Raw genomic sequence first — 16,918 nt, 5'->3', positions numbered from 1 at the left:
CTGATTCAGAGGCGCTCGCAAAAAGCGAGGGCTCGCTCTGAATCAGGGCGGGCGCTGTTTTTTTTAGTTGTGTACTCCTGGCCGCTCACATAACTGTGGGTGACCACCCACAGCTATTGCAAGCAGTCAGGATGATGGTCACGATGGTCAAGACCATCGCGACCATCAGGCTTGCGATGAGACCCTTGTGGTAGGGTCTCGTGGCCGCAAGCCCCAGAGAGCTTCTGGCTCTAATAGAGCCGGAAGCTCTCTCACTGACATCACTGGCGATGTCAGTGGGGCCGCCCACATACGGCAGGCGTTTGCTTGGAAACGCCTCCATTTGTGAAGCCACCCCCCGGCCACGCCTACAAAATGGGGCGAGCTGTCGATCAACATCAACAGCCGCCCCTTTTGCAGTGAGCCACAGAGCGAGTGCTTTTTGCGCTCGTTCTGGGGCTCGCGTCCGCGCACTGGCCCACCATCGACCCGCTTGCGAGCGGGTCTGAATCAGGCCCAATGTTCTCTGTGCATATAACTCCACTAATGACAAAGTAAAGTGTCTGTGCAGTGCATGTAAAAGGATACCCCGGGGAGTAAGTGTTAAATGATAATATGATGTAAGCTGTACCAACTTCTGTTTACAATTATAATACAGAAGTGATTGCGAGTTGCTCATGTAAATTAATGGCTGGAGCAACCTATCATTTGCTTGACCGAGATTAATAATATAATTGAATATGGTCAATATGTAAAAAACTTCTGTTTCTACGAAGTCCATAGGGTCCACAGGGTTGACCTTGGGGTATAGGGTGGGAACCAAATCTGGGCACCACGCAGTTAAAGCTTTTAGCTTCCAGGATGCACTGGGTCCACTCTCCCTATAACCCCGCCCCCAAGCCAGAGGCACCTCAGTTTGTAAGTAGCCAAATGCCGAAGGAGGAGAGAAAGAGAGAGAAGACTGGAACACTCAAGAACCAAACTCACAGAGAAGGAGACGGGAAACTGGTGACCAGTAACACAGCCCATATGAAGCCAGGTGCATCAGGGCGGGCGCCCTGTGGACCCTATGGACTTCGTAGAAACAGAGATAACAAAGGTAAGTTCTTACCATATCTCCTGTTTTCTACTTCAGGGACCATAGGGGTCCACAGGGTTGACCTTGGGGATGTCCCAAAGCAGTCCTTATAAGGGTGGGGACGCTCCTGTGCTGAGAGGAGAATTCGTCGCCCAAAGGAAGCATCCTGAGGCAAAGGAAACCAATGCATAGAACCTTAAAAAAGGTGTGGACAGAAGACTACGTGGCCACCTTGCAAGGCAGAACAGCCGAGGCGCCACAGTGAGCCACCCACGAGGGACCCACAGCTCGAGTAGAATAAACATCCACAGAAACAGAAAGGCCTATCCTATGAGTAGGCCCCTGAGATAGTCATACGAAGTCATCTAGCCAATGTCAGTCTATTGGCCGGCCATCCTTTCCTGTGAAATCCAAAGACCACAAATAAGGAGTCTGATTTCCTGAAGGAACTGGAATGGATCACATAAATCCGGAGAGGCCGGACCACAGTCAATGAGGCTACTCCAGCCAAGAGGACTGGTGACTGAAATGTCAGTACCATAAGTTCTAGAAGAATATGGAACTTAAAAACCACTTTAGGAAGAGACACAGGGTGAGTGCAACTCACAACCCTAACATGGTGGACTAATCAGAAGAGGGAGCCACATGAGAACGCTCCCAATTCCGATACTCTCGTGGCAGATGCAAACGCCATAAGAGAAAGAGAGACTAAGCTATAGACCATGTAATGGCAATCAAAGCCAGTGGTTCAAATGAAGGTCCCAGGAGGGCACGAAGAACCACTACCAATCCCAAGGAGCCCCAAGGGGAGACAAAGGGAGGCATAATCCAGAAAACACCCTGAAGGATGGATCGGATACCAGACAGTGGAGCAATTCCACAGCCGAACCCACTGACAGTGCAGAGATCCACACTCTCAGAAAGGCCGGGCAGAAGGAGAGACCCAAGCCAGCTGAAGGAATGCCAGAACTTTTGGAAATCCTAAACACCGGAGGATCGTAGCGACAGGACGATACCATAAGAATTATGTATGCCACAGTCTGTGGTAAAACCCAGCAAAAGCTGATCTATGCGCGCTAAACATTTCAATAATGACAGAGCCAGAGAAGCCTTAGAACCACAGTAGAGACGTAGTCAAAGACAAACGATCCAGATCCAGGGAAAAACCAAGGACCCTGAGACAATAGGTCCGGATAGTGAAACAGCAGGAACGGAGAATCAATGGGGAGACTCCGAAGACCTAAGTACCAGTGACATCTGGGGCACTCTGGAGCCACCAGTAGGAAAGCACCTCCATCTCGATGAAAACGTCGGAAGACCTCAAGGATGAAGGGAGACCGGAGGAAACCGGTACACAAAGTGGAAGGTCTACTTCACTGACAATGCATCACTGAAGGTTGCTTCAGTACCTCTAGCTCTGGACTCGAACACAGAGTGTGACAGTCAAAAGGCCATGAGGACCCCCTCTGGGATGCCCCCTCTGCTCACTAAGAGTTGAAACCTCTCTTGGAGAAGAGACCAGTCCCCAGGAAGCACATCGTGACGGCTGAGGAAGTCCGCTTCCCAATGGATAACTCCCGGAATGAACACTGCAGAGATGGCCGGGAGGAGACCCTCGGACTGTCAGAATGTGTGACATTCCTGTCATTGCCACCTAAAGACCAGTGTCTCCTAGATATAAGCCAGTGTTGTGACATTGTCGGACTGAACCTTTTCAGGTTTACCGTGAAGTCTGTGTTAGGCCAGAGTGAAGGCCCAAGACCGCCTAAAGTTCCAACATGTTAATTGGCAGGGCGGAATCGACAGACTTCCAACTGCCCCGCAACGAATGCGGACCAGACACTGCCCCCCAGAGACTGGCGTCCATAGCAAAGAATACCCTCGATGAGACGGCCATAGCCACCCAGACAGAGACCGACTCGCCTCCGGAGAGAGTATCATCGTCTGAACAGTGATCCGATGGAAAAAACTGGAGAGGAGACGATTATGGAACTGGGCCTAGAATGGAACTGAGAATATTCCACCCTTCCGAAGGTAGACACTCTGGAATTTAGAGTGTGCATTACAGAGTGTAATGACATATATGTCGACTGTGTAGACATCCGTGCACTCCTAGTCGAAGAGTGGAGATCTTGTCTTACGCCCGAAGAAGTCTCAGATTCTGAGAATCCCGCAGGGCTCCCAGATGAAGTATACCCTGTGAGGGATGCAGGGAGGACTTTTGCCCTGTTGATTAACCATTTGTGCCTGTGAAGAAGCAATGGTCAACCTGACATGGCTGCAAAGTACCTTGGTGATCCTGCTAAGAGCAGGAGGCCGTCCAGATACTGGAGCAGTCGGATACACTGAACAGGTGAACTGTCAGAAAATCCATAAACCTGGTAAACCCCGGTGGGGCTGTGGACAGCCCAAAGGGCAGAGCCTGAAAAATGTAAGTGTTGCTGTGGCACAGCAATGCTGAGCCTATGCTGATGAGAGGGCTCTATATGTACCCGTAGGTACGTGTCCTGAATATTCAGAGATACCATAAAGTCCCCAGGTTCCAAACATCGGATGACAGAGCATAGGGGGCTCCTCCTGAGTCCAGACACCTTTAGAAACTGGTTCAGGGATTTGAGACAGAGGATAGGCAAATGAGGACCAGTCGGCCACTGCCCCAGAAAGAAAGTAGAACAACCAGTCCCTCGCTGAGATAGTGAGGCTGGCCTAAATAGCTCTGCTTACCGCAAAGACTGTATAGCTTTCTGTATTTGTAAGGCCCTGATCGGGTCTGAAGAAGGGCCCGTGTAACAACACATGTGAGGAGGCCGCCCGAGCAATGAGAGGCCACCCCCGTGAGAGACTACAACTCCTACCCAAGCTCCGTGGTGACTTGACACCAGCACTGGGTGAACTGAGAAAGTCGGTATCTCACCCTGGAATCCCCCAGAGGTAGACCTGTCCCATCAGGCTGAAGGGTTATCCTTAGGTTTAGAAGCAGGGTCGTCTGGAAGTCCAGGTGTGCTCGGAACCAGGTATGGTGGCCCATGTGGAGGCCGACAACCTAGGAAAAAACAAGCCCTTAGGCCGACCCTGAGGACAAAAAGACTTAACAGATTTAGGGCCTGATTCAGAGACGGACGCTCTGAACGAGCGCCCGTTCTGAATCAGGGCGCGTTTTTTTTTTTTTTTTTAACGAAGCGGCCTCCACAGCTTATGCGAGCGTCCATGATGATGGGCTTGCGACGAGACCCTTGTGGTAGGGTCTCGTCTGCCGCAAGCCCGGAGTGCTTTTGGCTCTATCAGAGCCAAAAACACTCCCACTGACATCACTAGTGATGTCAGTGGGGCCGAACCCAGACGGTAGGCGTTCCCATGGGAACGCCTCCGTCTGGGCAGCCACGCCCCCGGCACACCCACCAAAGGGGGCGTGCTGTCACTCACCATCGACAGCACGCCGCCCCCTTTGCTGCGAGCCCCATAACGACGGCTACTCCGTCGTTATTCGGGTCTCGCGCATGCGCACGACGGAGGTGCCTCCGTCGTGCGCATGCGCATTTGGGCACCATCGGCCCGCTTGCGAGCGTACAGCGCTCGCGAGAGTGTCTGAATGAGACCCTTAGTCCGATGTAGTTGTAGTGGGAGTAGCTGAAGACGGTAAACCTGTATTAGGGATACTGCCAATGTTGCCACAAACTTGTCAAGGTCAGGACCAAACAAGATCTTCCCCATAGATGGTATCTGCACCTCTACTTTCCCAGAGCGCATCCCTAGGGTATAGCGGCGGATACAGTCGCAGTCGAAACCCTGAAGGTTAGGAGACTGGTATCCAATGTAGGTATTGCCATATATAACAACTGCATATCTTATGTGAGCGACAAAAGACGTTTGAACCCCAGACGTGTTGGAGGGGAAAAAACTTTACAAATGCATCAGCCCAGTATGCAACAGTATTAACCAACCATGCAATAGATATGGTAGGACAGGCAACCGCCCCTGAAAGCAAGTATATTGATTTCAGTCAAAGTTACCACCTACGGATCCAAAGAATCCGTCCAGGCAGGAATGGGAGGCGTAGTAACGCCTGTAATCAGACGAGTAACATGCAAATCCAACCGAGGAGGTGATTTCTATTACTTGTGATAACCCTCAGGGAATGGGAAACAGGAGGCCAAATCGCTTTGTGATACCTCGTATTTGGCGACAGCCAGACTCCCGCCCTGAGATCCACCCGGTGGGCAGAAACTGGGATCCCCACGTTAAACTGAGGATGTATGGTACCGGTGCAGGATCGACATTCTGTATAACCAGAATTGACCTGACCGCCAGCCCCAAAGCAGGGATAATAATACATGAAATCGACTCCACCTGTGTGAGAGGGAAAGAGCCCGATACATCATCCAGTTCACGGCAGAGCCAACTGGGAAGTAACCACTGGGCATCTATCACGCCATTTTGTGTTTCGTAGAAAACGACCACCCAGGGTGGCTGTTGTGGTAATCCTGCAAGGGGAATGACAGACTGTTGTGGTACCAGAGGGAATTCATGTACTGTGAAACACCCCTGCAGGGAGCGGTAGTCTGTGTCACAGGGGAAAGTGCAAAAAACTGCGAGATACCCTGAGATGAAAAGGGCAGTATGGTGAAGTAACCCCAAGTTACAACAATGGGGCCCGCTCAGTGATCCGCAATGGAGAGGATCCTGAGACACAAACCGCCCAAGGGGTTCGTGTGAGGGGCCTGGCACCAAATGGCACCGCATACATAACCCTTTCTGAGTCAAATCCTCCGTGTCAATACCTGCAGTCCAAGACTTGCAGGATAGCCAAAATGGGTGCAGCATCGCGCTCTATCTCCCGGTCAAACATATCTGACTATCGCAGAAACAGCGCTATACCAGTCCTGACTGATGCTAAGATTAGCTGCAGGGACCCATTATCAGCGTATGCAACACACAGTTCCACCTAAAATATGGCAACGTTCAGCACGCAACAGTATGTTACCAACTTCACAAGTATATATATGTGTGGTCTCACAACCTACCCTAAGTACTTTAGCGGTATTAGGGCAGATAGATAAGAAAAGGGATAGATATATACTGACAGGTGAGAGAAAAAGCACAGACAGGCAGTACTAGCATAAGTCACTTACAATGCAGAAATATTTATATATACATAAGCATGACATATAATATAATATACTGCAAAATGTCGCTATATTCAACTGCCCAGATTCAGGGTCTGGGAAGGCTACAGCGCTGTGTACACTGACCTAATGGTGAGGTACGCAGGGGGACTGGACCAACTGCCATCTCCGGAGATTTCTGCTGCACCACAGAGAAATGGCCGCTGGAGACCTCAGAAGAAGCGTGGCCCGCGGAGGAAGCAGCTCAGCGACGCCAGACTATAGCACTGAAAGGCGCGCTGAGCTGAGGGGAGGAGCCGCTACAACAGGGAAGGCTTCCTCTTCTGGCCGGCTATTAACCCCCAGGACGCCGGCTCCCAGCGCCGATCATTAAGCCCTGGTGGTCTAGTGGACACGCGGGGTATGCCTCCATGGAGGGGGAGCCCACTGCCAGCGCCTCCGATCTGTCCCTAGAGACTGGAGGCATCGAACTGCATTTTAAATGCGTGGATCACCGCAAGCGGTGACCCGCGACCTTACCTGCTCCCCGTGGATCCGGTAGCAGTCCTGGGCGCCCACAGAGTCCGGCTAGTACAGACTCTGGGGTCCCGCTGAGATCCCCAGATCTGTACTGGCGTCTCAGCGCCGGCGGGGTGACGGAGCGGCAGCTTGGACGTCCTATGGACAGTCCGACGCTGCCGCTCAGATGAGTCCAAAAGGGAATAAATTTAAAAAAAAACTGTGAACTCATAAAATAAAGCCTAGGGGCTGCTAATCAGCCCCCTGCGATAACGATGACCCGACTCTGGCCGAGCACCAACCTAAACTGAGGTGCCTCTGGCTTGGGGGCGGGGCTATAGGGAGAGTGGACCCAGTGCATACTGGGAGCTAAAAGCTTTAACTGCGTGGTGCCCAGATTTGGTTCCCAACCTATACCCCAAGGTCAACCCTGTGGACCCCCTATGGACCCTGAAGTAGAAAACGTCTGTATTACCTACATATACTAATGCTGGGCATACACGGCCAGATAAAATGCCTGTCAGACCGACAGACATTTTATCTGGCAGCCTACCAGCCGCAGATGTCCGCGGCATACACTGTGGGATATCTCACAGTGTATTAGCCCTGACATCTGTGCTCTGACACCGGGGGAGTAGACATTTCCCTGTTCCTTCCATGGGAAGGAACATAGGAAATGTCTGTCGTCCCCGGCTGGGCATACACTGCCCGATGCGGCCGTCATTTTAACTCACAAATATCGCATCGGACGGGCATGCTGGTCGATCCGGCATGCCCGACCGAGCGATATTTAGCCCGCACACACACTACAATTATCGGGACGATCCGCGGATATCGGGCGGATCGCTCCCATAATTGTAGCGTGTATGCCCAGCTTAACTGTTGGCACTAACTGTCTCTGGTTGCGGAACTCTCACTAATGATACTTTTTGAGTTCTGTTTGGAAATAATGTTAAATAATCCTCAACTACACGTGTAGGAGCACCTGGTATAGGAGGAAGGAGACAGCTAGTGAAGTGTATTAAGTGCAATATTATATAGTTAGTAATAGTAGCACTTATACTGTAGTTAAAGGAGAGATTGAAATAATTCCCTATATACTGACTGTATTACACTGCCTAATACATTTGGCTCCAGGATTGTGGCAAGTGAGCAGAGAGATTTATAGTATATGTATACACATGGGAATAGTATAATTCAAGAGAGCCAGATACATTTTGGATATACAGTGCCAGGAATATGATAATACTATAAGTGTGTGAAATTATTTGCAGAAGTATTAGGTAATTATTACTTAGTCAAGACAAGAGCGATATATGGTGAGATGATAAATAAGCACAGTGCATCAAGTATTGAAAAAAAATTTAGGAACTTAATTAACAAGCTGATACATAATATTATGGTCTATATGCCACATTTTGTATCAATAAACTATTGTGGAGAACACTAGTTTTCATTCACCTACACATTTAATATATTTTTCACAATATATTTTTTATAGTATTTAGCTGACCTAATATTTTAGAAGACTTAATAAAAGTTACATTTTAATGTTGATGGTTCCTAGAAGTTAAAGTATCAGATATGATTAATCTGTGAGTGCCCTGTGACAGGAATAGTTTGCCTCTTTGCTTTTGTGTTGGATCTGTCTAGATCCAGCATGCTCGCAGGGCAGGCTCCTCACATCGCGCGGGTGACGTCATGACATCACCCGCGCAGTGCATCACTGGGAACGCTGGCATCTGAAGCGATCGGAGGCTTCTTTAGCCTCCAATCGCTTCAGAGGCCAGCGTTCACAGTTGCAGGGAGCCACATTAGAAAGTAGGGGCCGGAGCGCTGTCTCCGTCTCTAGAAAAATAAAATTGGTTCATCATTGGGAGTTTCTGGGTACTCAGACACCCCCCCTCCCCGCGTGTGCTAGTGAGTGTGTGTGTGTGTGCTATATGTATATAGTGTAGTGTGTGTGTTATGTGTATATACAGTGTAGTGTGTGTGCAATATGTATATAGTGTAGTGTGTGTTATGTGTATATACAGTGCAATGTGTGTGCGCGCATTATGTATATATAGTGCAGTGCCAGTGTGTGTAATGTGAATATACAATGTAGAGCGTTTCTCACCTCCAGTCTGGTTGAAGCGACTCATCGCTGTCCTCACATTGTGTTTGAATACAGGCTCAGCGCCTTTAGCAATCTGTGTCTGTCCATCCCAGTACTCCGGTCCTTCTTTATTCATCCACGGAGCCACATGACTGAAGATATGAGAGTCACTGTTATAATGTGTAATCTGCTGATCATCCACGTATCCAATTATAGAGAACTCCGGCAGCCCCAATCCTTTATCCGAGACCCCCGTGTAATAATACTGCAGGGTGTGACTGTCTGAGAGAGAGAGACATAGAGACTGTTATATATCACACATAATTTACACAGGACACCGATCACAGCCATACAGATGATGAGGCATAGATTGCATGATCCCAGGCAACTGGTAATCCCCTGTGCCCCCTGCCACACAGAGCTTACAGATGGCCTTACGTACACTTATGCCGCGTATACACTATGCGATATTACTGAGCGATTACAACATCGTAATCGTGCAATCACCCAGTAATCGTGCACATTAATGTCGGAAACGACCAGCGATGCGCGCTCCCGCTGGTCGTTTCCGACATCAATCATCGACTGAACATGCCGGTCAATCTGCCGATAACGACAGATTGGCCATGTCCAGAGATGATTGTGGTTGCCTACACTGAACAACATATCGTTCAGTGTAGGCACTGCAGGGATGGGGAACGACGGTACGATTATGATGTCGTAATCGCACCGTCTTCCCTGGGTCGCTGATCCTGAGGTTAGAGAAAAGCAATATAGATCTAGTAGCTTTGCACCTGGGTAACTCCATGCTGCACAGCAAGAATGAGGTGTAACATGTGCAGAGAGATATAGACTTGGGAGGGGGGTGTCCTAACTCATACCTGCATTGCAGTGTAAATATTAAAGCTGTCCAGCATCTGTAGGCTACATGCAGAAGCAGCCTGTATTTACTCTGTATGTGAACATAATAAATGTACTCCCTCCCCCCCCCCCTCACATTGCAACATGGTTTGCTCCACATAGAAAGTTACATTACTTGCTTGTTTAGCTTTGCTCCTAAATCACAATCAGCCCCTTAGTACAGCTTAGTACAGCACTGTGTAGTTCACCTGCCACCATAGCACAAGACAGGGACAAACAGACAGTAGAACACAGGTTGCACTGACAGACACTCACTGCAACACGCAGACAATGGGCCTGATTCAGCATGGAACACTATTGCGATCGCAGCTCCGTAATTGAGTGTAGTTCTGCTTCGAAAATATGATAATGTCTGCCAACGCTCAGCCAGCGTAGACGCCCATTACCGCTTTCTCACATCCGTAATACCTCACAGTCCTGTATACACATTGGTAACATCGGCCCCTCACGCACAATTACAGCAGCACTGACCTGTCTCAGAAATTACAAGTCCCGTCGCACGCAGTGGCTAATTTATGCACGCCCATGTAACCGCGTTCAAACGGACAGGCGCGCCTGCATTTCCGAGACCACTCCCCCGTCACCACCCCCCAAGCGCTGACATCCCGTAACTCACTCTGCGATGGCTCTCTATGTGCGTGCGTGATCGCAGTGCAATTGCAATGCTATCCTGCACATGCGCACTGTGGTGCATACACATGTCCAGTGCGCACCATCGACCGATCTGCATACGCGGTAATTGCAATCCGTAATGAATCAGGCCCAATATGCGGTGTAAGGAAACTTCATAACCCTCAGGGTGGGACATGAGCAATAACTGCGAGATACCAGAATCGGGACAGCACATGGTCTTACCGGTAGGATAAGGAGCGGGTTGGGCCAGGTGGCACCCAGGTCGGACCCTTGCTGAACATTATTTATACCTCCCAACTGTTTTTCTGGGACTGTCCCGCTGTCCCACCCGCGGGCCGCAGTGTCCCGCGGTGGGGGGGAAGTTGGGAGTGCACAAACCGCTGCTCTGCATAGCAGAGCAGCGGGTGTGCAGGAAGAGAACAGATGCCGTGCGCATGCGCACGGCATCTGTTCTCTTCTGTACCGGAGAGCCTGGGGGCTGCCCAGTGTCTCGTAGAGTGCTGGGCACGCCCCCAAAGTGACGAAAACGGGGGAAGCCTCGAGGCTCCGCCCCATTTTCAGTAGACCACACCCCCTTTCCCCAAAGCCACGCCCCCTTTTTGGGCGCGCGCGCAACCTGTCCCTCTTTCCCAACCTAAATTGTTGGGAGGTATGATTATTTGATGCTGCACAAGAGCTGATGGTCATTGTTAGTGTAAGGCTTGGGCAGAGGCGAGCGCAGAGCAGCAGTTAGACACAGGCAGACAGTAATAGCAGCAGCTGGATAACACTTCACCATGAAGGGGCCCCTATCTCCACCCAGGTGGCCCCTGAACCTAGCACAGTTTAAGCATTGTTTTTTAATATGCCCTTTATAAGAAACCGCTATAAATTGGCTTTGATGTTTATGTTCATGTTCTAGAGCAGGCCTGGCCAACCTGTGGCTATTCAGCTGTTGTGAAACTACAAGTCCCAGCATATCCTCCCATTGATCAGCTGGTAAAGCATGCTGGGACTTGTAGTTTCACAACAGCTGAAGAGCCACAGGTTGGCCAGGCCTGTTCTAGAGGTTGAATCAATTTAAAAAATAAATAGCTTTGTAAGGTGTGGTAAAAGGGAATTTCTACAGAAATAACATTATCTTTATCCCTTTTATGACATAATGTATAATGTGTGTAAATACATGAGGGCCCCAGCCTGGCTCGTCTCAGGATAATGACCCTGACAGTATACTCTTTCCAGCCTGTTCTCTGCATCTCAGTATATAAGTGCAGGAGGAACAGATACGTAATCAGGGGAGTGTGCACATCTGGTGGGGGAAAATACTTGTCTTTTCTCCTATGCAGCACACTGTCTATGTGTTAATGGAACTTTGCATATTATAAAGTAACTGAAGTGCTCATGCATAACGGCTGCTGTGGACAGGACTGTGACTTAGATATTGATAGGACAATATGTTGATTAAACTAAACCTGTTGTTTTAGTATGTGTAATATTCCCTTTTTTATGTAGCTGACAGGGGTCAGTGGAATCATATCTGTAAACCTGAATGTTAAGGCCCCCATACATCAGAGATTGATTGCAGCAATCGTGCAATTTGTAATCGATTGTGTATAAAAATCTTTCCCTTTTCAATCGATTGCAGATTGCAGAATTGCCTCCATCGATTGAAAAAGGGAAAGATTTTTATACACAATCGATTGCAAATTGCACGATTGCTGCACTCATTCTCTGATGTATGGGGGCCTTTACTTAGAGGATGGATATGACATATGTTTACACGTGAAAGTACTACATGACCAGAGGTATACTGAGTACGGATTATGGCTTAGGGTGCCTGGTTATGCAGTGTGACTATGTGCAGCTAGGTATATATCCTGTGTCCAGGCAGCCAGGTTACTTATCTAGGGCTACTAGGACTCACTACAGGAAGTCCCAAACTGCCAGCCCCCCTATACTCCCTTCTCTCAGGTAGACACAGGAAGCCAGGGTCAGCTGAATGCCCTGTGACATCACAAATGCCTGTAAGGGGGTAAAGTTGGTAGTTGTATTGCACCTGGAAAGCAAACCCCTCGTTACTATGATAGATTGGGCATTACTCCACAAGGGATTTTGTTAGATGTTGTGGTGCTAAAACAGCAGGGGACCAAGGAGAGAACACCGGCAAACACTAACTGTTCTGTAGGGTATGCAGTCGAGCTGTGCTTTCCCGGGTCCAGGTGGGTAAGTGTGACTGGGTAACGGATAGAGGTGAGTGGTTCGATTATGACTCTGTTACGTTGGGATCTGAAAACGTCATCTAATTGGCTGCCCCGCTCTCACGTGTTTTGTTTCAGATCCGAACTTAAGTTGGTGAAAAGAACCAAATCAAAACTGACCCGCTCATCTCTAGTAACTGATCACTTCTTCTATTACTAAAGGCCTCACTGTTTTAGGGGGTGTAGGGCTCTCAGAGTGTGGCTAATACTACTGGCATTTCTGTATATAGGGCCTGATTAGGAGTATCACTTTTACTGCAATGTTATCACAATACTACAGTGGTTCTCAAACTCGGTCCTCAGGACCCCACACATGTCACGTTTTGCAGGTCACCCAGCAGGTGCACATGTGTATTCATTACTCACTGACACATTTTGAAAGATCCACAGGTGAATCTAATTATTTCACTTGTGATTGTGAGGAGACCTGGAAAACATGCACCGTGTGGGGTCCTGAGGACCGAGTTTGAGAACCTGTGCAATACTACAATGTCTCTTGATCATTGCATGTGCAGGGGTCACATTGCATGCGCAGGGGTCACATCGTAAGTGCAGGTGCTGAACTGAGAACTCGCTCAAAGTGCCCCATAGCATGACTGACATGCGGCCACCATTTGGGGAGGGGGTGTGGCAACGGGGACCAATCTACAAAACAGGGCATATTGCCCACATTTTGTAGGCGCGGCCAGGCTAGGGTCTGCGTCTTCCGATGTAGATTCCTGGCCCCGGCTGTGGAGTTCCGTCGCCCATTCTGGGTAAGCTGAGATGGGCGATGACCGTGAGCTGCAAGCCTTGCGACTGATGGTCAAGGTGGTGATTCGATGCTGCATTTTCAGACGAAGGCATCAGATCTGAGATGCTGACAGGAGGCGTCTTTTTCCCTCAGATGCCTCCTGCAGGCATTAGCATAACTTAGCAGTCGCAGTTACTCAGGCTAACTGACTCAGGCCCATACTGTACAGAGATTGTAGTAACTATTATTACATGGCTGCAGTCTGTGCTGTGTAATATAAAGGAATTGTTGTACCTTCGCTACTGTGCGATTCCTGTGTGATCAATGGAACTTCTAAAGGAACCAGGGTACCGTGCAAGAGCTATAACCCCGGCATTTCTCATGGAGGTGATGGGCAAAAGGCGAGAATAATGCACACAAAAACACGGTATCCTCACAGTGGGCATCTATTCCCAGACACATGATAGCTTGGGGGCAGCTCGGCGTGTCCGTAAGTGCCAGGCACGCCCCCAAGAGTGATTAAAAAGGGAGCATCTTAAAGAAGGCCCCCTTCTCTCGTGACCATACCCCTTTTTCGAGCGTGCGCAAGAGTGCCCCTTTCTAGGTCCGGCGCCAGACCTAGCGTGAGCACTAGTATATGATGATAGTATTAACAGGCACGATAATCTATACTAGTATACAGAGGGCGCAATTCAACTGTTTTCACCCGGGGCTATGACTATTGGGACTCTGCCGGAGCAATTCCATTGTTTCCCTGTTCGGGCGTGAATGCCGCCGGTGGACACTTTTCTGCTTGGACCCTCCTGAGGTGCAGAGCAGAAATGTGGGAAAAGTCTGTGGTTTGGGCGCCCAAACTATTATTTGGTTGCAATAACCAGAAATTTTGATGGGATTAGCCGTTTTACATAGCAAAACTCGGTCAATTTGAGCGCAACATGCACAAAAAGGCACAGGTGCCCCAAAACAATTTAGTATTGCCCCAAGATATCCAGTTACATCGCCCCGATAGAGTGACAGGTGTATAATACATGTACAGTATATGATGGTAATAACAGATACAGTAATGTATACTAGTATACAGAGAGTGACAGGTGTATAATACATGTACAGTATATGATGGTAATAACAGGTACAGTAATGTATACTAGTATACAGAGAGTGACAGGTGTATAATACATGTACAGTATATGATGGTAATAACAGGTACAGTAATGTATATATTAGTATACAGAGAGTGACAGGTGTATAATACATGTACAGTATATGATGGTAATAGGTACAGTAATGTATTCTAGTATACAGAGAGTGACAGGTGTATAATACATGTACAGTATATGATGGTAATAACAGGTACAGTAATGTATATATTAGTATACAGAGAGTGACAGGTGTATAATACATGTACAGTATATGATGGTAATAACAGGTACAGTAATGTATACTAGTATACAGAGAGTGACAGGTGTATAATATATGTACAGTATATGATGGTAATAACAGGTACAGTAATGTATATTAGTATAGAGTGACAGGTGTATAATACATGTACAGTATATGATGGTAATAACAGGTACAGTAATGTATATTAGTATAGAGTGACAGGTGTATAATACATGTACAGTATATGATGGTAATAACAGGTACAGTAATGTATATTAGTATAGAGTGACAGGTGTATAATACATGTACAGTATATGATGGTAATAACAGGTACAGTAATGTATATATTAGTATACAGAGAGTGACAGGTGTATAATACATGTACAGTATATGATGGTAATAACAGGTACAGTAATGTATACTAGTATACAGAGAGTGACAGGTGTATAATATATGTACAGTATATGATGGTAATAACAGGTACAGTAATGTATATTAGTATAGAGTGACAGGTGTATAATACATGTACAGTATATGATGGTAATAACAGGTACAGTAATGTATATTAGTATAGAGTGACAGGTGTATAATACATGTACAGTATATGATGGTAATAACAGGTACAGTAATGTATATATTAGTATACAGAGAGTGACAGGTGTATAATACATGTACAGTATATGATGGTAATAACAGGTACAGTAATGTATACTAGTATACAGAGAGTGACAGGTGTATAATACATGTACAGTATATGATGGTAATAACAGGTACAGTAATGTATATTAGTATAGAGTGACAGGTGTATAATACATGTACAGTATATGATGGTAATAACAGGTACAGTAATGTATACTAGTATACAGAGAGTGACAGGTGTATAATACATGTACAGTATATGATGGTAATAACAGGTACAGTAATGTATACTAGTATACAGAGAGTGACAGGTGTATAATACATGTACAGTATATGATGGTAATAACAGGTACAGTAATGTATACTAGTATACAGAGAGTGACAGGTGTATAATACATGTACAGTATATGATGGTAATAACAGGTACAGTAATGTATATATTAGTATACAGAGAGTGACAGGTGTATAATACATGTACAGTATATGATGGTAATAACAGGTACAGTAATGTATACTAGTATACAGAGAGTGACAGGTGTATAATATATGTACAGTATATGATGGTAATAACAGGTACAGTAATGTATATTAGTATAGAGTGACAGGTGTATAATACATGTACAGTATATGATGGTAATAACAGGTACAGTAATGTATATTAGTATAGAGTGACAGGTGTATAATACATGTACAGTATATGATGGTAATAACAGGTACAGTAATGTATATATTAGTATACAGAGAGTGACAGGTGTATAATACATGTACAGTATATGATGGTAATAACAGGTACAGTAATGTATACTAGTATACAGAGAGTGACAGGTGTATAATACATGTACAGTATATGATGGTAATAACAGGTACAGTAATGTATATTAGTATAGAGTGACAGGTGTATAATACATGTACAGTATATGATGGTAATAACAGGTACAGTAATGTATACTAGTATACAGAGAGTGACAGGTGTATAATACATGTACAGTATATGATGGTAATAACAGGTACAGTAATGTATACTAGTATACAGAGAGTGACAGGTGTATAATACATGTACAGTATATGATTATGGTAATAACAGGTACAGTAATGTATACTAGTACACAGAGAGTGACAGGTGTATAATACATGTACAGTATATGATTATGGTAATAACAGGTACAGTAATGTATACTAGTATACAGAGAGTGACAGGTGTATAATACATGTACAGTACATGATGGTAATAACATGTACAGTAATGTATACTAGTATACAGAGAGTGACAGGTGTATAATACATTTACAGTATATGATGGTAATAACAGGTACAGTAATGTATACTAGTATACAGAGAGTGACAGGTGTATAATACATGTACAGTACATGATGGTAATAACAGGTACAGTAATGTATACTAGTATACAGAGAGTGACAGGTGTATAATACATGTACAGTATATGATGGTAATAGGTACAGTAATGTATACTAGTATACAGAGTGACAGGTGTATAATACATGTACAGTATATGATGGTAATAACAGGTACAGTAATGTATACTAGTATACAGAGAGTGACAGGTGTATAATACATGTACAGTATATGATGGTAATAACA

At 46.5% G+C, this 16,918-nt stretch overlaps 1 protein-coding gene across 2 annotated transcripts in view; it reads right to left on the bottom strand.

Moving 5' to 3' along the window:
* The window catches only part of LOC148506517 (class I histocompatibility antigen, F10 alpha chain-like), a 221,024-nt gene that overhangs the window by 150,357 nt on the left and 53,749 nt on the right, over positions 1–16,918 (bottom strand). For both annotated transcript variants that reach the window (XM_088446651.1, XM_088446650.1), the window contains exon 2: positions 8,798–9,058. In XM_088446651.1, coding sequence (XP_088302777.1) covers positions 8,798–9,058 — 261 coding nt within the window. The remainder of the gene's footprint in view (positions 1–8,797; positions 9,059–16,918) is intronic.

Source organism: Taudactylus pleione, unplaced genomic scaffold, assembly GCF_031769625.1.
Source record: "Taudactylus pleione unplaced genomic scaffold, aTauple2 ptg000400l, whole genome shotgun sequence".
In the NCBI taxonomy this organism is placed as follows: domain Eukaryota; kingdom Metazoa; phylum Chordata; class Amphibia; order Anura; family Myobatrachidae; genus Taudactylus; species Taudactylus pleione.
The sequence above is the reverse complement of the archived record's forward strand: the minus strand, read 5'-3'. Positions and strand labels throughout refer to the sequence as shown.